The sequence below is a fragment of the Anomaloglossus baeobatrachus genome, chromosome 4 (assembly GCF_048569485.1).
Source record: "Anomaloglossus baeobatrachus isolate aAnoBae1 chromosome 4, aAnoBae1.hap1, whole genome shotgun sequence".
Classification (NCBI taxonomy): domain Eukaryota; kingdom Metazoa; phylum Chordata; class Amphibia; order Anura; family Aromobatidae; genus Anomaloglossus; species Anomaloglossus baeobatrachus.
In genome coordinates, this window is record NC_134356.1 from 432,513,136 (window position 1) to 432,535,135 (window position 22,000).

Here is a 22,000-nt window from a genome sequence, read left to right on the forward strand (position 1 = left end):
ATACAGCCGCACACTAAAATGCCATCAATGTATAAGGGAACTCTGGTACTGCATTACTGCTATATGAAAAAATGAGATTTTTAGTTTATGACTTGGCCAATGCATGTAAGCCCGGAAACCAATGTCAAAGTAAATCTCAATATTCTGGGTACCTAACTAAAATGCCACTATCTAGGTTAAAAACATCCTTGTCTGGGCAGCTAGACAAAAAATCGAACTTGAATTGCCACTATCTGGACTAACCTCCATGTTTGGGCAGCTAGCACTCCTGGTACAAGGATTATGAACACAGCCTGGTTTATAGGGCGGAGTGCTCAGTCAGAAAGAAACTCACTACAAATATTTAAAAAAAACTGACCCGCACATCCCACAAGTGTGTATAGGTGCCAGCTGAAAAAACATAAATACAAGATGCATATGTGACGCCCTGGACCAGCCAGGTAGTCACAGATAGAGCCCCGCACAATGCCAGTCCCCTAACAAGGTGTCATCAGCCAACCATTAAAACCAAAGTCACCCCCCCTCAGGGCTTGATGGACACACTAGGGGGCGGAGCCAGGTGGTTGGCCACGCCCACCGAGGAGTTCAGAGAGCCCGAGGTGGAAAAAGTAGTTAGTTCAGTTTGAGAGTTCAGTGGAGGAGGTGAGGCCTGTGTGAGAGGCCTGTAGCAGACTAACAGGTGCCAGGGTTGGAGCCCGGGCACCTTTGGCTAGGAGGCATACGGAGGCCTCTGCCTGCAGGAGCCCGGAGCAGGAGCCCGGAAGACAGCTCGGTGGAACCGTGGTGGATCGGGACAGGGTAGTGGCCCGCCGGTACCGACCCGGGGAACCAACTGGAAACCGGAGCACAAAGGGGGGTACTCAGATCCTGAAGCTAGGTCCAGAAGCTACTGGGGGCTAGCTAATTAACTGATTGCGGCCAGGACTAAAGGTCCTGTCCCACCCAAAGTCCCGACTGAAGACAACAGCCCAACGAGGGGGATAGAAAGCCACCGCCACCGCAGAGAGATCCCACGGGCCAGCATCTGCGGGCAAAGGGCTCTTCCGACATCTACAAGCCGGGGAGCGGACTCCTGACGCTGCAGGCGCAGGTAGTCCACCATCACACAAACAGGAGCAGCAGAAAGACAGAGACCACCAACCGGGTGGGGGATTAGACTGCAGCCGGCTGCTGTCACCGACCACCATCACGTTGGTTTACCAGAGACTTGTGTGTGTTTCTAATCGTGAGTACATCGGTGCCCTCCGGCTGCCCATCTCCCTGCACTGCCCAAATACTCCCCCAACAGGTTCCGGGGCCACCATCCCTACACATGGAGGAGTTAACAACTTGCTGCGCAACATCTCCCCCGAGTGCCCCATAACTGCAGCGGTGGTGTCCACCTTCACCACAACCCGTGGGTGGCATCACAAACTTAACCACGGCTCCGGCCGTACACCTATGTCCCCTAAACCGCAAGCCCCTTTCAGATTGGAGTGACCACAGGACCCCAGATCCGGAGACGCTCGAGCCACCCACCAGCGAGCCCGGATCCGAGCGGCTCGGCTGCAGCCGAGCACAGGGCGGTACACATACAGCCGCCGCACACTAAAATGCCATCAATGTATAAGGCAATTCTGGTACTGCATTACTGCTATATGAAAAAATTAGATTTTTAGTTTATGAATTGGCCAATGCATGTAAGCCCGGAAACCAACGGCAAGGTAAATCTCAATATTCTGGGTACCTAACTAAAATGACACTATCTAGGTTAAAAACATTCGTGTCTGGGCAGCTAGACAAAAAATCTAGGATTATGAACACAGCCTGGTTTATAGGGTGTTATAAGTTCCCTTATACATTAATGGCATTTTAGTGTGCGGCTGTATGCATCTTGTAATTAATTATACTTAATTCTGCTGAATATTAAATTATACAAAATAATCATTCTAATTAATATGTTAATATTAATTTTGAGCAGAATTTATTTCAGCATATTGGTTCTACCCTCCACACCAGTCATAGTCTCTCATGTGGCAACTCAGGAAAATTAATTGCACACGCCTGTTCTCGAGTGTACACAGCTATCATTATATTTTCATATAGCGATAACAGCGCATTTCAATAAGCACATAACTAGATAGTGAGAGTCATGAATATGAGAACTGTTCTGGGAGAAGCCAATGCTAGTGATTTTGCAAGATTTATTAAATCAGTTTGTCAGTAGCTGAGAGGGACTTGGAGGGAGGTGACTAGTTAACTGCTCTACAGAAAACAATGTTGCTGGTATGTTAGAAGCTAACACCTCTCCTGGAATGTAACTACTACGTACACTTGGACAGGGTCTGGGTATATATTATTGGCCAAGTCCCATGGAAGCCAGCTGTACACTATGAGAAATAAAAGTTCTCATTGCAGTAGAAAAACATTAGATAGAAAAAGCAAGTCAATTGGAAACTTGCTTATTTGTGCCGCCCCCACATCAGCAGCCAGGACGCTGCTCAGATCTGTATCCGCAATGGCTCGAGGGGTCTCTGGACCCGGGGGGGTTGCACGGCCACTCGATTAAGGGGGGCTATGTACAATGGGATTAGAAGTTCGTGACGCCACCCACAGTGCGTGGTAAGATAGGGTACCACCGCTGCAGTTGGGGACACCCGGTGGCAATGGTAAGGCAGCAAGATGTTTTAACCCCTCCGTGGGTAGGGGGTGTTTGCCCCGGGAGCCCGGTCATGGTGGTGGAGGGGTGCCATTGGGGAGGAAAGGGTTTCTGCGTACTCCCTCAGTCCAAGAATACTGACACCGACAGCTTGTAAACCAGAATTCTGAGCACCGCTGCAGCAAGGAGGGAGCACGCTTGGATCCGTGCCCTTGGTGTTGCTTGTTAGTCTGTGACCTTTTCACCTTCTTCACTATTTGGACCCTGTAGTGTGGAACTAGTCGGGTCCCGCTCACCCGTACGGAGTGAGCTTGCCCTCAGGGTTCACGCTCGGGATTTTCAGGACTGTGTTTGGGAAAATCCTATCCCATCGGTGCGCTAGTACCCTGATTTTGGAGCGGGTGAGGGATGAATCCTGAAGACTTCATCCCCCGTCGGGTAAATTACCGGGCTTCGTAAAGCTACTTCCCGGCCTAGGGTCCACGTACCCCGTCGTCCCCTGGCCCCTGCCCGGAGATGGCTCAAGGCTGCCGGCTGCCCTCCTTGGCAGATCCGTGCCTTTTGACACGATCCCCTGCGACCGGGGTTCCAGCTCTTACCAGGCCCAGACCAACGTCTGCCACCTAGTATTGAGGAGCCCATCTCCCAACCTGTGACCTCTCTTCACAAGAGTCACTTCACAACTCCCTTTTTGACACTTCTCACTTCTCCTTACCAACCCTTCAAGTGGGTGGCCCTATTCCCTTCAGGACCCCCAATGGTGTGTCTGGTGGGTGTGGTGCAAAGTGTTCCTAGGATTTTGACTGGCTTGGCTCTTAGCAAAACCAACAGACAGGGATCCATAACTAAGGAGGGTGGATACTGTGCAGAAGGGCAGATTGCACAATACCCTGTGACGACCTGATAGGCCAGGGCGTCACATATTTTCATGCAGACTGATAATCTAAAGCCATTTATTTAATAAATTGAGAATACCCCTTTAATACCCTACTTCCATGAAAATGCATATTTGTGTCATCAGTCATAGCTCACTTCACATACAAATAAATTTCGAGTGTACCTAGAAGATGTAATTGAGAATGAATAATATGTATTGCAGTCTGTTCAGTGATTCACAGCCAAAATGCCAAAAGACAACTATGAATCACAAAGCCAATCTGGATGTATCACAACAAAATAGGAGGAATACTAATAAAAAGGATGAGTTCTAGCATCAGAATATTTGAAAACCATTCAAAATAACTGTAATTGTTAATGATTAGATGTGTATCATAATTTACAAGTGGAGTTTCCAGCTAGGTTGTATTTAGTAAACAAATAGGAGATATCCTTTTATACAGTGCCTTGAAAAATTATTCATGCCCAATGAACTTTTGCAAGTTTTCTCACAGTATACCCACAAACTTAAATGTATGTTATTGGATTTTTATGGTATAGCAACACAAAGTACCAAGTATTTGTCAAGTGTAAAGGAAATAATACATTTTTCTAAATATTATAAAAATATAAATCTGAAAATTGTGATGTGCATTTATATTCAACCCCTGAGTCAATTCTTTGTAGGACCTCTTTTGCTGCAATTACTACTGCACGTATTTTGAGGTATGGCTCTACCAGCTTTGCACGTCCACAAGCTGAAATTTGTGCCCACTCTTCCTTGCACAATAGCTGTAGCTCAGTGAGATTGAAGGGAGGCGTCTGTGAACAGAAATTTTCAAGTCTTGTCACAGTTTCACAATGGGATTTAGGTCTGGACTTTAAATGAGCTGTTCACACACATGAATATGCTTTGATCTAAGGCTATGTGCGCACTTACCGGATTTTGCCGCGGATTTTTTGCCGTTTTACTGCATGTTTCGCTGCAGAAAATGTTCATAACATCTCTGCAGTGAATCACCAGCAAAACCTATGGGCAAAAAAAATCCTGTGCGCACTAGGCGGAATTTGACAGCTGCATGTTTTGCTGCGGGATTCCCGCAGCAAAAACAATTGCATGTCACTTCTTTTCCGCACGTCGCTGCGGGATTTCACTCCATTGACTCCAATGTTAATCGTGAAATCCCGCAGGGAATAACGCAGGCAGCAAATTCTGTGCGGTTCACTGCGTTTTCCTGCGTTATTCCCTGCGGTATTTCGCGGTTTACCTCCGGTAATGTACATCGCCTGTCTGCGGTTTTGCAGGGAAGTGATGTCATTACAGGAAGAGGAAGCTGTGCAGAGAGTAAACACACACACAGATCACACTCACACAGACATCACAGACATAGAACACAGACACAGGACACAGACACATAGAACACACATAGAAAGAAAACGGAAATATAGAAAACAAAGAACGTGGGCTCCGCTGCATATTTACCTTCCAGCCGAGGTAAACACACAGCGGCGGCCCGGTATTCTCAGGCTGGGGAGGGAGAGGGTCAGGGTTAATGTCCCCCGCCTCACTCCCACCTCCCGCAGCCGAGAATATCAGCCGCAGCTGCCCCGGGACTGACGCATGCATTATGCGGCAGCACCGGCGTGTCCCCGGCTCTTCCTGCCGTCGTGTAGCAGTGGCAGCAAGGTAATACAAGGGGTTAATGGTGGTGGATCACCGCCATTAACTCCAGGCTTGATTATGGCAGCGTCTATGTGACAGCTGACATGATCAACCCGTAAGTAAAGGGAATAAAACACAGACACCGAAAAATCCTTTATTTTAAATAAAACAAACAAGCCTCGTTCACCATTTTATTAACCCCTCCCGCACCAAAGCTCCGGCGTAATCCACAGCTCCGGCGTAATCCACAGGTCCTGCGCTGCTTACATCCAGCCGCGACTGTCACAGACACAGGCTGAATGCAGCAGACAGCAGAGGTAATTACCGGTCATTTCCCACGGCCGGTAATGTGAACTCACTGCCGACCGTGGGAAATGTAGCGATCTGTCCTCTATCTATCTATCTATCCCTCTATCTATCCCTCTGTCTATCTATCTATCCCTCTATCTATTCTTCTGTCTATCTATCTACTATCTCAGAATTAAATGACTTTTTTTTTTTTCTTTTTTTTTTTCCAATGTGCTTTATTGCATTGAATGCAATAAAGCACGTCCCAACCCGCACGCGGCAAAACCGCGGCAATACCGCGAACAATACCGCGGTAAAACCGCAGCAAACCGTGGCAAACCGCATGCGGTTTTCGGGTGCGGTTTGCCGCGTTTTTTTACCGCGGGTGTAGTAATCTTTGAGAGCATGCGGAATTTTCTCAAGAAAATTCCATTTCCCAGTGCGCACATAGCCTAAATCATTTAATTGTAGCTCTGGCAGTATGTTTAGTGTCGTTGTCCTGCTGGAAGGTGAACCTTTGCACTTATCTCGAGTTTTTTGCAATCTCTAACAGGTTTTTCACCAGAATTACCCTGTATTTAGCGCCTTCCATCTTCCCATTAACTCTGGCCAGCTTCCCTATCCCTGCTGAAGAAAAGTATCTGCACAGCATGATGCTGCCACCACCATGTTTGACAGTGGGGATGCTGTTTTCACGTTGATGTACATTATTAGTTTTCCGCCACACACAGTGTTTTGCATTCAACCAAAAACTTTTACTTTGGGCTCATCTGACTAGAACACCTTTTTCCACATGCTGGGTGTGTCTCCAACATAGTGTACCGCCCTGAGAGGGGCCCGGCCACTTCCTCCGCTTGCTCGGGCCGAGCCGCTCGAGGTCCGGGCTCGGGTTGTCGGTGGCGCGAGCGCCTCCGGACCGGGGCCACGTCGCTCTGTTAGAGGGGAGAGGTAGCGGGGTGGTGGTGATGGTGGTGGGACGGGGCGCGCAGCCGGGGAGGGCCATGCTGTCGTCTCACGGGTCGTGACGCCACCCACGGGTCGTGGTGACGGGATGCACCACCGCTGCGGCTGGAGTGGAGGCGGGCTCGTTCGGGATCGGTGTTGCAGCCGCAGCTCAGATGTCAGCCCCTCCGTGAGTAGGGGCGGTGTGTCCCGGGGCCCCAGCTCGGGGGACTGCAAGCGTTGATGTTGTTGTCAGGGTGCAGGGTGCCGTGCCACTGTGTAGTATCGTGCCCGGATGGCACTGGTGTACTCACGATTAATTCACACTCAGAGTCACTGGTAAACCAAAGTTCGGATGTGGTCGGTCCCCGCGGCCGGCTGCTGTTGTCCCCTGTGGGGTTGATGGTGGCCCCTTTCCCGTGCACCTTTGTTAGTTGTGTTTCGGCTCCCCTGCCTGGGCAGTGGTAGCCCGCTCCCCAGCGTTGAGCTGCCGGAAGAGCCCTCGGTTGCCCGCAGGCGCTGGCCCGTCGGGTGTTTGGCACTTGGCGGTGGCGCTCACCCGGTCTCGGTGGGCTTTTGCTTTCTTTCGGGACTTTGGGTGTGGATGAACACATGAGGTCCAGCCAGCAATCAGTCAATTTGCCTAAACTCAGTGGCTTCTAATCTAGGACGGGGTCTGAGTACTCTGTTTCTGGTGCTCTGGTACACGGTTGACTGCCCGGTTCGGGACCGGCGGGCTTCAATCCAGGCCCGGTCCGTACGGTTCCGCCGGTTGCTGTACCGGTACTCCTGCAGACGGCCACCACCGTCTGCCTGACGTTTTCCAAGGGGCCCAGACTCCTACCCGGGTCCCTGACAGCTGGTCCACTACCACTCACTGTCACTGTCCAAAACTAATCTCGTTGAACTTCCTGCCTCAGGACAATAGTCTCCTCGGTGGGCATGTCTTTCCGCCTGACTCCGCCCACCTGGTCTGCCCTACTGGCCCTGAGGGAGGCATCAGGTCTCCCTTTCGGGTGACGTGTGTGTGACCTCACAGGGGGTGGGGGTGTGTGTGTATGTGGTAGGTGTTATTACCTGTGACCCCTGGGGTCCAGGGCGTCACAATAGCATGCGGAAGACAGTGCTCTGGTCAAATGAGAACAAGGTAGAACTTTTTGGCTAAATGCAGAACACCTGTATGGTCATTGCATGATGGTAATAATGGTGCTATTATAAGTATTTTATTCAGTAACTGTTTAGTGGTACAGTTCAACCACTCTTTTGTAATTTTACAGTTTAGTGATATTATTGGTAATATTAGTCTTTGTACATAGGATTTTTCTTCCGTGTCAGTATGGTTATATTATATAGTCACTATTATTAATAGTAATAGTCATAGTGTAGACATATAATTTTGACCCTTGTAGGAAGGTTTCATTAGTATTACTAATCTATACAGTGTTCTGTCCAGTAGTATGCAGGTGATATTTAATCACAGTATATTTGTAATGGCCTGATACAGCAGCAACAGTGTTGTATAACTGTAGATGTATAGAATTTGATGGAGGGTGGGTAGGGGAAAAAGGTAGTTGTGTCTCTGAAACTTATTTACACCCGTTTCTGTAAGTGCCAAATGCAGCCCACCCAACTTCAGTTTTTGTTGTTGTGGTGAATTCTGCTAGACATCATTTAGAAGTCTATTGTATACATTGTATTATGTCACTCTTTTCAACTAAATAGGAATATACTGTCCTCTCTCCTCCTGTACTAGTGTGTGTTTTGTATCGTTCATGATTATTGTACTTGTCCCTATTATGTATACCCTTTTCACTTGTAAAGCACCATGGAATAAATGGTGCTATAATAATAATAATAATAATACTGTATATAACAGCCACTTTTCCATTAAAGGGAACCAATCACCAAGATTCAGCTCCGATGTATAGTTTTAACATCCAAAAAAGTAAAGTTTATAAAATTAGCTGCTTGTTGAGTGACAGTTGCACTGGAGCAGATAATATATTCATATATTCATAGTTATCCCCTCCTCCTGTTAGAATTAGCATAAGTATTATACAAACTATTCACTTTGTCTCTTGCAGGACCTGTGTGAGGTCATACCCATGTGACCTGGTATCCAGCTTTCTTGGCTGAGGCTCCGCCCCTTCTGGTCACATGGGTATGACCTCACACAGGTCCTGCAAGAGACAAAGTGAATTGTTTGTATAATACTTATGCTAATTCTAACAGGGGGAGGGGATAACAATGAATACCCCCCAGTTATTATCTGATCCTCAGCTGCTGTCACTCAAGCAGCTGCTAATTTTATAAACTTTACTTTCTTGGGTTTCAAAACCTATACATCCGAGCTGATCACTACAGGTATGTATAGAATCAGCCTGATAGTGCCAGTATAGCACTGGATTTAGCTTATATACGAAAATCCTGGTGAATGGTTCCCTTTGACACAAACTTACTGGTTTTTGTAAATAAATCAAACCTAAAAGCACTCAAGTATAACGACAGAGAGTAATTACTTGTTATAAAGAACAATGTCTGGCTTCCAGATCTGCGCAGAAGGAACTCGGATAAATTCAATTCCTCCATAATGTATTGGATCCCATTTCAGCTTGTAGTCATGCCATATCTGTAAAATATGAAAAACTATGAAGCCATTTGTTATTAATTCAGATTAGAAGTTACGGAACTTTATATTTTTAATTACTTTACTTTTATTTTCTTTGAATAACAGATTATTACTTTAAAGGGAACCTGTCAGAAACGTTTACCTCCCAAAACTATGAATACGATTTGGGTAGCTCTTTAAAGGATTAACCAGTCGATCCCCTTATAACCCTAAAGCACTGCTCCAGCAGAGAGAAATCAAATTTTAAAATTGCATCTGAAAGTGCATTGGGGTGTGACGATGCTCTTCTAGCTTAAAGGGGTTGTCCGACATAACAAAAATTTTTGAGTTTAAGCTAATCTGTGCTGTATTGTCATATAAAACACCCCTACATTGTTATTTTTTGTTTTCTAACTTTTGTTCCTCTTGAATTATCCCTTTATTCTCTGCAGCTCATTGTTTACATTCAGCACAAACAAACTGACCACTTCCTGTGCAAAACCTCCCAGTCACAGCTGGCACCGCCCGGCCTCAGTGTTTAGCCCCTCCTCAGTGTCCAGGCTCGCCCCCTGCCCGCCCCCTGCACACACATTCCCTGTCAGTATATTCTGCCCCAGCACTGACCTCTCATCACTACAGCATTGCAAATAACAGCCCCACATCGGGCTCTGCACCGCATACACACACACATCAGGCTGTGCACCGCATACACACACATCAGGCTGTGCACCGCATACACACACACACACACATCAGGCTGTGCACCGCATACACACACACATCGGGCTGTGCACCACATATACACACACATCGGGCTGTGCACCGCATATATACACACACACACACATCGGGCTGTGCACCGACCCCCCCCATAGGGAGTACATACTCACCCGTCCTCGGTCCCCGCCGCTCCTGCACGTTCGCGCGCTGTCTGTGCTCTGGCCATATCAACACAGTAGTGACGTCACCGCTGTGCTGAAGAGAACACAGACAGCCGGGCAGTGATGAGAAGCGCAGAGCTGCGCTCCTTCTCATCAGCGTTTTCAAATATACCGGCATCTGTGATGCCGGTATATTTGAATATGCGATCCTGAGCAGGGGCCCGGTGCTGGCGCTGACACCACGGCAGCCACCGCCAGGCCCCTCCCCCAGGTCACGGGTCCCACAGAAGTGCAGGGGGAGGTTGTGGGCAGAGTACGGGGTGCGGGGGAATGTGTGGGAGGGTGCAGGGAAGGGGGCGGGGCTCATTGCACTGTACCCGCCCAGCAGGGAGGCGACATGCTGTTTCCAGATTTGCATGTCAACATGGCCCTGCCCATGTTGACATGAAATGACCGGGAGCAGCAAAATCGCGGCAGGAGCGGTCACATGACCACTCTGAGCCGGGGGAGAGGGGCTGACAGCAGGGCAGGTAAGTGGTCACTATCTACTTACCTGCCCCAATGTAGCCCAATAGGGTAATAATGAAAAAAATTCAAAATAAGCCGGATAACCCCTTTAACAGCCTCACGCTGTATTTCCTACCTAGTAGCACTCTCCCCTGGATGATTGACAGGTCAGTGGTCATGTACCAAAGTAATATGACAATCAGCCGGGGTTGGGTGCTGATATATAAGAAGTGCAGTGTGAGGCTGTAAAGCAAGAAATGTATCGTCACATCTCAAAGCACTTACTGACATGACTTCAAAGAGCCTCTTTTCTCCTGGAACCATGCTTTAGGGTCCTAAAGGGATCCACTGGCTTTTTTTTAAAGGTCTACACAAGTGTGGGGGAGGGGTAAAAGTTTCTGACAGGTTCTTTTTAAAGGTTAATTCAGAACTTCATATAACAATTAATATAATACTTTAATGCCAAAGATTGGACTGCATCCTGTTATGTGTAAAGGAGAAAACCCCCATAGGCAGTCACCATTTCATGTGAGAAACCCTGGATGTACATAAATGTCAGAAAGTGTGAACTACCTTTCACTTATTACATACATGTACTGTATGTCCTTTTGTGCCAGGGGGTTAAAATCTAAAAGGGGTTGATCAGGACTAAAATATTGATGATCTATTCTAATAATAGGTCATCATTATGAGATCGGTGGCAATTGGACACCAATCGGCTGTTATTGACTCCCACAGACACCAGAAGTACACAGCTCCGTACACTGTGTAATGAGGGAAATGAATTGACGTGAATAGGGGCAGAGCAACCGTGCCAGAGAACGGCCACTACATAGAATAAGAAGCTGTGGTGTTGTGACACCTGACACTGACACTGTTACGTTCTTGTGGCAGAGGAACCAAGTAGCATCCGAGCTGGGGGTGCCACGTGTTGACCTCACCGATCTGATATTAATGATCTTTTCTAAGGATGTCATCAATATCTCGGGCCTGGGCGACCCCTTTGAAAGAAAGACACAAATAGGCAATAGAATCAATAACCTAAGACAAAATGAGATTTGAATATCAATCACATCTGATCCCTGTATGGACATAACCTACACAATCATTTTTTACCAAGTAGTAACAGTAATTAAATAGTTTTTCATGGAGTGTTTTGCTTAAAAGCACCCTAATGTTTTGTTTTCAGAGATCTTAAATTTTATATTTGTTTTTTTTTTCCTTATCTAAAACGGGGATAAGAATATATGGCACCAAAAGTCAGTCTGTGCACGGTCCTACTACCAGGAAAAAATTAACTTTATTCCACCCAGCAGCCTCAGGCTTTCAGTCATAGAGGCACGGCTGACATGATTTTAGCCACCACTCTGTGCATAGGGAGCATTGGCTGTAACTACACCCCAGTTCTGACTGACAGCCAGATCTGTACTTATGCAATGCTGAGCCGGCTGTCAGTCAGTACTGGGGCGCGATTACAGCCGCAGCTGTAACAGAGCAGTGACTGAAACCAGTCGTCACACTATGACTTAAAGCTGAGGCTGCCGGGTCGAATAACGATCATTTCCTCCCTGCAGCGGGGCTCTCAGAACGCTATTAACCTCCATATTATCTGCATAATAGCGTTTTTTCATATGTCAAGTTCCCTTTAATGGAATTTTATAAATTACTTCACATTTCACCCTTGCAGATTCCTAACAAATTGAATTTCTGTAGAACATTGCAGTGTACATGATGCCTTAGGCTTGTGGAATATAAAAAGGTTTTTCTGTTCACTCCTTTCTCCTGGAGAGGGCGCCCTAGCACTGCACAGGATCCGTCATTCACAGGCTTTCTGATTTATCATAAATCCATGTGACATTCCAGGAATGGAATCATTTGCTTTCATTAAATATAAAGTTTCTGATACACGGATATCAAATTGCATTTGACATTATTTGATTGTAAAAATATGTCTGAGATCTTCTCCCAGTTCCTGAGCACTTCAGTTCTGTTACCTTATTATTACAAGACAAGTAATGCTCTGAAATATAATAATGTACCAAGGTGCATCAGCCTCTATCAGTGCAACTATGGAAATACTGTACGCTGCCTATACCTGGGCATTAGAACGATATTCATATTGTTAATGTAAAATGATTATGAAAGTTTGAGTTATAGAATATCACAAAAATGAGTACACCCCTCACCTTTTTGTAAATATTTATTCTATCTTTTCATGAGACAACACTGAAGATATGACACTTTGATACAATGTAAATTAGTCCGTGTGCAGCTCGTATAACAATGTTAATTTGGTGTGTCCTCTAAGTAACTCAGTACACAGCCATTAATGTATAAACCGCTGGAAACCACCAGGAATTTGCAATGTAAAGTAAAGGCAGTGCCATGTGGGCACTACGATGCTAAATCCAGGCATACCTTTTATTGAAAGATCAGATACTTGGTTGCTGAAATATCTGTAGTCAAAGTTATAGAAATGCACTGCACCTTTGATTGACGTGTGCATCGGTGTGGGTCAGGTTCTCGCTGTAAAGTCCTCCTACATAGTCCTCTATGGCGTGCCCCCTTTTCAATATTTAAATATTGCTGCTGTTGGCGGTGCTTATGTGCTGCCCCAGCAGCGGATCGAAAAGCTCGGATCCGGGGGTAGTGTCCGTTCGTGACTCGAGGGTCTCCGGACCCGGGGGCTTAGGGCCACACTCTAAAGTAAAAGGGGATATTTACAGGGGAGTTATAGTTCGTGATGCCACCCGTGGTGTGCGGTAACTGGGAGTACCGCCACTGCCGTTGGGAGTACCCGGGGTGATGGAATGGGGCAGCAAGGTGTCGTTACCCTCCACGGGTAGGGGTATGCCCCGGGACTCTGGATAATGATACTGGGTGCCGTGACGGGGAGATCACTCATGTACTCACTCAGCCAGTAAGCAGATGCTGACAACTGGGTAAACCAAGTCTCTGGGTGCTGCTGCCGCTCAAAGGGGAGCTCGTCTGGGTCCCGTCCCTTGCAGTGCTGCCTGATGGTCCGTGACCTGCCTCCTGGCACACAGTTTAAATTCACTGTAGTATCCCGGTAGTCTGGAACTTGCCAGGCCCCGCTCCTCACTATGGCTAAGTGTGGGAGCCTGCTCTCAGGGCCCACTCTTGGGATTTTAGTGGGCTGCTTATATGGAAGGCCCTATCCTCCTCGTTGCACTAGTTCCCCGATTCTGGAGCTGGTGGGAACAGTCCATGAAGGCTCCGTTCTCCGCAGGTTAATTGCCGGGTTGCCTGAAGCTTCTCCCCGACCTAGGGTCCGTGTATCCCACCGTGCCTTTGGTCCCGGACTGGTGATAGGACCAGGCTGCTGACCGTCCTCCTTGACAGGTTCTGGCATCTTGCCTCAATCCCCTGCAACCAGAGATCTGACTCCTCTAGGTCCAAACCTCCGTCTGCAACCTAGACAGCTACTCTTGGGAGCCACAGCTCCCTGCCTCCTCCACTTCACTACTCCAGCACACTACTGTACTCTTCTCTCCTCTGACACTCCTCACTTCCTGACCCCTAGGTGGGCGACCCTATTCCGCTCAAGCCGTCCACTGGTGTGTCTGCTGGGTATGGTGCAGGGTGTATCTAGGATTTGATTTGCTGTTGGGGGCAGCACCGCAAGATGGGGACCCAGAACCTTGAGGGATTCGAATACTGCACTAAAAAGAAAGAGCGTGCAGTACCCTGTGACGATCTGATAGTCCAAGGGCGTCACACTTATGCATTGCCAAAGTAATGATGTCTTCATTTAAATGGTGCTGGAGTCAGCGCCATATGTAGAGGAACAATTTTTTTCAGATCCTCAGAGAATTCTTTGCCATGAGGAGCCATTTTGAACTTCCAGTAACTAGCATGAGAGTGTGTGAGCGATAACACCAAATTTACCACACCTGCTCCTTATGCACACCTGAGATCTTGTAACACTAATCAGTCACATGACACCGGAGTGGGAAAATGGCTAATTGGGCACAATTTCACTTTTGTTGTCAGCGGTTTTATGGGTGTGTGCAGGGTTGGACCAGATCCTAAGGTGGGCCCGGACACTGGCACCTGCTGGCATCACATAAATGTGACATGTGTGTCAGCGATGTATTTACAGCTCTCCCAGATTGTCTAACCTTGGGAAGAGCAATGACATAAAAAGCCTTCAAGTTCGAGACGCAACAGCATTGTGTTCCTCACCAATGAGTGGCACCTGCAGCAGATGATCCTGTCAGCAGTTATAGAGAATGACCATGGTACTTCTGTTGTGCCCAAGTAGGATCCAATCCCTTGGTATGGTATAAAATAGAGACTTAGCACTCAGATTGCTGAACAAAGCTGTGATTTTTTTTTATTTTGAAATCCTTAAAGAGTGAACAGATCACAGATGTTTCAGTCCTAATACCTCGGACCTTCATCAATGTACATGCTGGAGTTCACTTGTAGCTTTGTTTCATAGATGCTGATAAGGAGACTGCGGTGTCCATCGCTGTGTCAGGGCACCGCAGTCTCCTTATCAGCGTCTATGAAACAAAGTCACAAGTGAACTCCAGCATGACACTGATGAAGGTCCGAGGTATTAAGACTGAAATGTCTGTGCTCTGTCCACTTTGTAAGGATTTCAAAATAAAAAAATCACTGCGTTATTCAGCGATCTTGTCAGCAGTGACACACAATGTTGTCTAATGCTGGGAGGGAGTAGTGGCATACTGCTCGCCACGCCTGACTGCGTTAGACAACATCGGAGAGCAGTGCGCATGACACTGCTAACAGGATCGTCTGCTGCTTATGCCGCTCATTAGTGGTGAGGAACAGAATTCTGTTCCGTCTTGATGGCTTCTTATCACTGCTCTTCACTGCATTGAAGCAGGAGAGTGATGCTGCTGATAAGGCTAACACTGATTGGCCATAGGGCAGCCAATCAGTGTTAGTTTTGCTTCTGCCTTCCTCTCGACGGCTGCACAGCACAGCTCAGGCAATGAGGAAATTCCGGCGCTACGGCGTGTATCAGCCACCACTCAGGATAAATTTCCAACTTGTTTATTGCTGTTCATTAAAAAGTGAAGCATGTACAATATCTCCATACAAAAAACTTCCAGCATGTAGAAAAAATGTTGACAGTGCTACACGTTTCGGTTACATATTGTAGCCTTTGTCAAGTGATGCTATCAAGTCCATGATACACTTATAAATCCTACTAATGGGAAAAAAACTTGCAGGTTATAACAAGTGTTTTTCCAAACCAATTAGTCAGTAACAATAACCCATTAGACAGTCATGGAATGGATCAGGTTTAATACATACAGTGCCTACAAGTAGTATTCAACCCCCTGCAGATTTAGCAGGTTTACACATTCGGAATTAACTTGGCATTGTGACATTTGGACTGTAGATCAGCCTGGAAGTGTGAAATGCACTGCAGCAAAAACAAATGTTATTTCTTTTTTTTTAAATTGTGAAAAGTTTATTCAGAGGGTCATTTATTATTCAACCCCTCAAACCACAAGAATTCTGTTTGGTTCCCCTAAAGTATTAAGAAGTATTTCAGGCACAAAGAACAATGAGCTTCACATGTTTGGATTAATTATCTCTTTTTCCAGCATTTTTTGACTAATTAAGACCCTCTCCAAACTTGTGAACAGCACTCATACTTGGTCAACATGGGAAAGACAAGGGAGCATTCCAAGGCCATCAGAGACAAGATCGTGGAGGGTCACAAGGCTGGCAAGGGGTACATAACCCTTTCCAAGGAGTTGGACCTACCTGTCTCCACTGTTGGGAGCATCATCCGGAAGTGGAAGGCTTATGGAACTACTGTTAGCCTTCCACGGCCTGGACAGCCTTTGAAAGTTTCCACCCGTGCCGAGGCCAGGCTTGTCCGAAGAGTCAAGGCTAACCAAAGGACAACAAGGAAGGAGCTCCGGGAAGATCTCATGGCAGTGGGGACATTGGTTTCAGTGAATACCATAAGTAACGTACTCCACCGCAATGGTCTCCGTTCCAGACGAGCCCGTAAGGTACCTTTACTTTCAAAGCGTCATGTCAAGGCTCGTCTACAGTTTGCTCATGATCACTTGGAGGACTCTGAGACAGACTGGTTCAAGGTTCTCTGGTCTGATGAGACCAAGATCGAGATCTTTGGTGCTAACCACACACGTGACGTTTGGAGACTGGATGGCACTGCATACGACCAAAAGAATACCATCCCTACAGTCAAGCATGGTGGTGGCAGCATCATGCTGTGGAGCTGTTTCTCAGCCAGGGGGCCTGGCCATCTGGTCCGCATCCATGGGAAGATGGATAGCACGGCCTACCTGGAGATTTTGGCCAAGAACCTCCACTCCTCCCTCAAGGATCTTAAGATGGGTCGTCATTTCATCTGCCAACAAGACAACGACCCAAAGCACACAGCCAAGAAAACCAAGGCCTGGTTCAAGAGGGAAAAAATCAAGGTGTTGCAGTGGCCTAGTCAGTCTCCTGACCTTAACCCAATTGAAAACTTGTGGAAGGAGCTCAAGATTAAAGTCCACATGAGACACCCAAAGAACTTAGATAACTTGGAGAAGATCTGCATGGAGGAGTGGGCCAAGATAACTCCAGAGACCTGTGCCGGCCTGATCAGGTCTTATAAAAGACGATTATTAGCTGTAATTGCAAACAAGGGTATTTCCACAAAATATTAAACCTAGGGGTTGAATAATAATTGACCCACACTTTTATGTTGAAAATGTATTAAAATTTAACTGAGCAACATAACTTGTTGGTTTGTAAGATTTATGCATCTGTTAATAAATCCTGCTCTTGTTTGAAGTTTGCAGGCTCTAACTTATTTGCATCTTATCAAACCTGCTAAATCTGCAGGGGGTTGAATACTACTTGTAGGCACTGTAAGTATAAAATTTACTTGTCAGTACATAGGAGAAAAAACATTCAAAAATGACAGATGACAAATGTAATTATTATAAACAGAGACATATATGAACCATTATAAATAAAGACAAAGCAAACAAAAAAAAATGGGGAGCAAAAAAAACGCATCATTATTTCTAGTTGTTTTGTACAGAAGACATGGGTGTTCACTTTCAGTATATAAACTAACAATGGTGGAATAATACCCCCATATAAGACCTGCGAACTCTATTGTGTGTATTGTCACATGGAAGAACTACTTTAAGTGAAAATAGTTGTAAAAATTATTATTATTTATTATTATAGCGCCATTTATTCCATGGCGCTTTACAAGTGAAAGAGGGTATACGTACAACAATCATCAACAGTACAAAACAGACTGGTATAGGAGGAGAGAGGACATATCCCCTATTTGAAGGTATTTGAGAATATTGTCGAGGTTAGGTCCTAAGACAAGTGAAAAAACAGTACTAATAACTCTCCGTCTGGAATAAAAAAATCCCTTGTACACAGGGGCTTATGTTCACTGAAATTGCCTTCTCCTACGTTGTAAATCAAGTTAGACAACAATGATTTGACACATCAGATTTAGTTGGCTGGAGACTTTTGCATCTGGCAAACAGACACATCGTGTGGCTTTTTGTATGATTGTATTAAGATATTTTTTTATGAAGCATCAAACACGGTTAGTTCATGCTCTCCTCATAGAGACACAAATTAAACATACACAATACATACATCGATAGCAAGCACCTATGAATCCCATTCAAAATAAATCGACATATGATGTGTGTGAGTTGTTGGTTTTTTTTTGCATTTTTTGTATTTTTTTAGTACAGTTTTTTCACTTGTCTTAGGACCTAACCTAGACAATATTCTCAAATAGCTTCAAATAGGGGATGTGTCAATATATGATGTGATTTTTACAACTATTTTCACTTAAAGTAGTTCTTCCATGTGACAATACACACAATAGAGTTCGCAGGTGTTATATGGGGGTAGTATTCCACCATTGTTGGTTTATATACTGAAAGTGAACACCCATGTCTTCTATACAAAACAACTAGAAATAATGATGCGGTTTTTTTGCTCCCCTTTTTTTTTTTTTTGTTTGCTTTGTCTTTATTTATAATGGTTCATATATGTCTCTGTTCATAATAATTACATTTGTCATCTGTCATTTTTGAATGTTTTTCCTCCTTTGTACTGACAAGAAAATTGTATACTTATGTATTAGACCGGATCCATTTCATGACTGTCTAATGGGATAATGTTACTGACTAATTGGTTTGGAAAACACCTGTTACAACAGAAGTTTTTTTTCCCATTAGTAGGATTTATAAGTGTATCACGGACTTGATAGCATCAATTGACAAAGGCTACAATATGTAGCCGAAACGCGTAGCACTGTTAACATTTTTTCTTCATGCTGCAAGTTTTTGTATGGAGATAGTGTACATGTTTCTCTTTTCAATGAACAGCAATAAACAAGTTGGAAATTTATCCTGAGTGGTGGCTGATACACTCCATAGTGCTGGAATTTCCTTTCCTTCCTATGATTGCTACAGGTGACGGTACCTGCCTTTCCGAGCAGCATATTTTCAAAAGGGGTGAGCTGAACTTTGATTGTTCTTTTGTATTGACAGTAATCAGCACATTCAGTGACTCTGACGGGGTTGTTCTGCGTATACGAGCAGAGCTGCTGAGATTACTGTTGCACTGTCAACGTGACGTCGGTGCCGCAACCAACACCAGACATCGGCAGCAGCGGCAGAGACCGGACCCGGAAAAGGTGAGCACGATGCAGTTAAGCTGGGTTCACACTAAACGACAGCGACAACGACGTCGCTGTTACGTCACCATTTTCTGTGACGTAGCAGCGACCTTGTAAGTCACTGTTATGATCGCTGCTTAGCTGTCAAACACAGTAGCGATCATAACGACACGCGTCGCTGTGCTGCAACATGTGCAGAGAGCAGGGAGCCGCGCACACTGAGCGCTGGCTCCCTGCTCTCCTAGCTACAGTACACATCGGGTTAATTACACGATGTGTACTGCAGCTACATGTGCATAGAGCAGGGAGCCGCGCACACTGCTTAGCGCTGGCTCCCTACTCTCCTAGCTACAGTACACATCAGGTTAATTACACGATGTGTACTGCAGCTACATGTGCAGAGAGCAGGAGCCGGCACTGGCAGCGAGGGCGGACGCTGGTAACGAAGTTAAATATCGGGTAACCACCTTGGTTACCCGATGTTTACCTTGGTTACAGCTTACCGCAGCTGCCAGATGCCGGCTCCTGCTCCCTGCTCGCTTCATTTCGTCGCTCTCTCGCTGTCACACACAGCGATCTGTGCATCACAGCGGGAGAGCGACAACCAAAAAATGAAGCTGGATATTCAGCAACGAGCGGCGACCTCACAGCAGGGGCCAGCTCCTTGCTGGATGTCACACACAGCGACAGCGATGGGACGTCGCTGCAACGTCACAGAAAATGGTGACGTAGCAGCGACGTCGTTGTCGTTGTCGCTGTGTGTGACACCACCTTTAGTTATGTTTTTTAACATTGTCGGAAAGAGAAAACCCCTTTATAAATAGGATGGTATCTTATCTTTCACACTTTCAGCCACTTGACCATAACACAGTCCAATTGTATGGTCTGATCTGCAGCAACCAATAACTGAAAGAAAATGTAGTCTGTGACTCTACATCAACGATGCGGTGAAAGCTCATTTATTCCTGTAATTCTTAATCATTCAGTACTCTTAGTTATAGATACTTACATGCTTCAGCCATAGGTTGGTTTCCATAATCTGATTAACTTCATCCTATAATTATGCACAAAAAAAAATTCAGTGTAAAATACATATCAATATAATACTGAGCAAAACTTTTAGGGGAGGTGTAAAAAATGCTGCAAAGTAAGAATGCTTTAAAAATTGCAAAGTGAATGAACAAAAGAGACAACTAAATTAAATCAAAATTAAACCGCATTAATTCGTCTGGGTGCAACTTGCATAAAGTGACAAATATGCATGAACACAATAGGAACTATGGAGGAAAATGTCACTCTGGACTGATGGGTCAAAATATGAAACATTGGCTGTAACAGAAGAAAGATTGTTAAAGAACTAGATAGCGGTGCAATAATGAGTGTTTGCAGATAATAGTGAAACGCGTTGGAGATTAATTATAAGTTGGTGGCTGTATTTCATTAAATAGAATTAGGGACTTGGTCAGGATTAATGGCGTCTTCTTCAATGCAGATGAATACAGGCAGATACTTATCCATCCTACAACACCATAAAGGAGGCGTCTACTTGGCTCCAAATTTATTCTGCTACGACCCCAAACATACAGCCAATGTCATTGAGAACTATCTGTAGCGTTAAGAACAAGGATTCGTAAAAGTTAAGATTTGTCTCCCGCAGAGCTCTGATCTCAACATCTTTGAATCAATCTGGGATTACATCAAGAGAAAGAAGGATTTACACAAGCCTATATCCAAGGTTAGATAGCTCTCCAAGACGTTCGAAACAATCTCCCTGCCAAATTCCATCACAAACTGCATGCAAGTGTACTTAGAAGAATTGATTCTTAGATGTAGTCTTGACAGCAAAGGATGTATTCACACAAAATATTGATTTAATTTAGATTTCTCTCCTATTCAGTCACGTTGCATTTTATTAATTATTAAAATTAAACTATTATCACCTCTATTTTTGAGAAGTTTCCTACATCGTTCACCTGCCCTGAACTTTTGTACAGTACTCTCTCTCTCTCTCTCTCTCTCTATATATATATATATATATATATATATAGATAAATATATACTGTAAATATATATATATAATATTGCATCTCAATAAATTAGAATATCATCAAAAAGTTAATTCATGTCAGTAATTCAATGCAAAAAGTGAAACGCATATATTATATGGAGTCAGTACACACAGTGTGATCTATTTCAAGTGTTTATTTCTGTTAATGTTGATGATTACGGCTTACAGCCAATGAAAACCCAAATGTCATTAGTTCAAAAAATTAGAATATTATATAGCTCAAAAATTAGAATATTATATAAGACCAACTGAAAAAAATGATTTTAAACTCAGAAATGTTGGTCTACTGAAAAGTATTTACAGTAAATGCACTCAATACTTGGTCAAGGCTCCTTTTGCATGAATTACTGAATCAATGCATCATGGAATGGAGGTGATCAGTCTGTGGCACTGCTGAGGTGTTATGGAAGCCCAGGTTGCTTTGATAGCAGCCTTCAGTTTGTCTGCATTGCTGGGTCTAGTGTCTCTCATTTTGCTCTTGACAATACCCCATAGATTCTCTGTGGGGTTTAGGTTAGGTGAGTTTGCTGGCCAATCAAGCACAGTGATACTGTGGTTAGTAAACCAGGTATTGGTACTTTTGGCAGTGTGGACAGGTGCCAAGTCCTGCTGGAAAATGAAATTTCCATCTCCAAAAAGCTTGTCGGCAGAGGGAAGTATGACATGCTCTAAACTTTCCTGGTAGACGACTGCGCTGACTTTGGTCTTGATAAAACACAGTGGACCTACACCAGCAGATGACATGGCTCCCCAAACCATCACTGATTGTGGAAACGTCATACTAGACCTCAAGCAGTTTGGATTGTGGCCTCTCCACTCTTCCTCCAGACTCTAGGACCT

The 22,000-nt window shown here is 45.2% G+C and overlaps 1 protein-coding gene across 5 annotated transcripts in view; it reads right to left on the reverse strand.

The window, feature by feature from the left end:
* The window catches only part of LOC142303764 (neuronal acetylcholine receptor subunit alpha-3-like), a 98,221-nt gene that overhangs the window by 20,418 nt on the left and 55,803 nt on the right, over positions 1 to 22,000 (reverse strand). For all 5 annotated transcript variants that reach the window (XM_075345459.1, XM_075345463.1, XM_075345460.1 and 2 more), the window contains 2 exons: positions 20,102 to 20,146; positions 8,927 to 9,036 (listed from right to left, as the gene is read on the reverse strand). In XM_075345459.1, the coding sequence (XP_075201574.1) occupies positions 8,927 to 9,036; positions 20,102 to 20,146 (155 nt within the window). The remainder of the gene's footprint in view (positions 1 to 8,926; positions 9,037 to 20,101; positions 20,147 to 22,000) is intronic.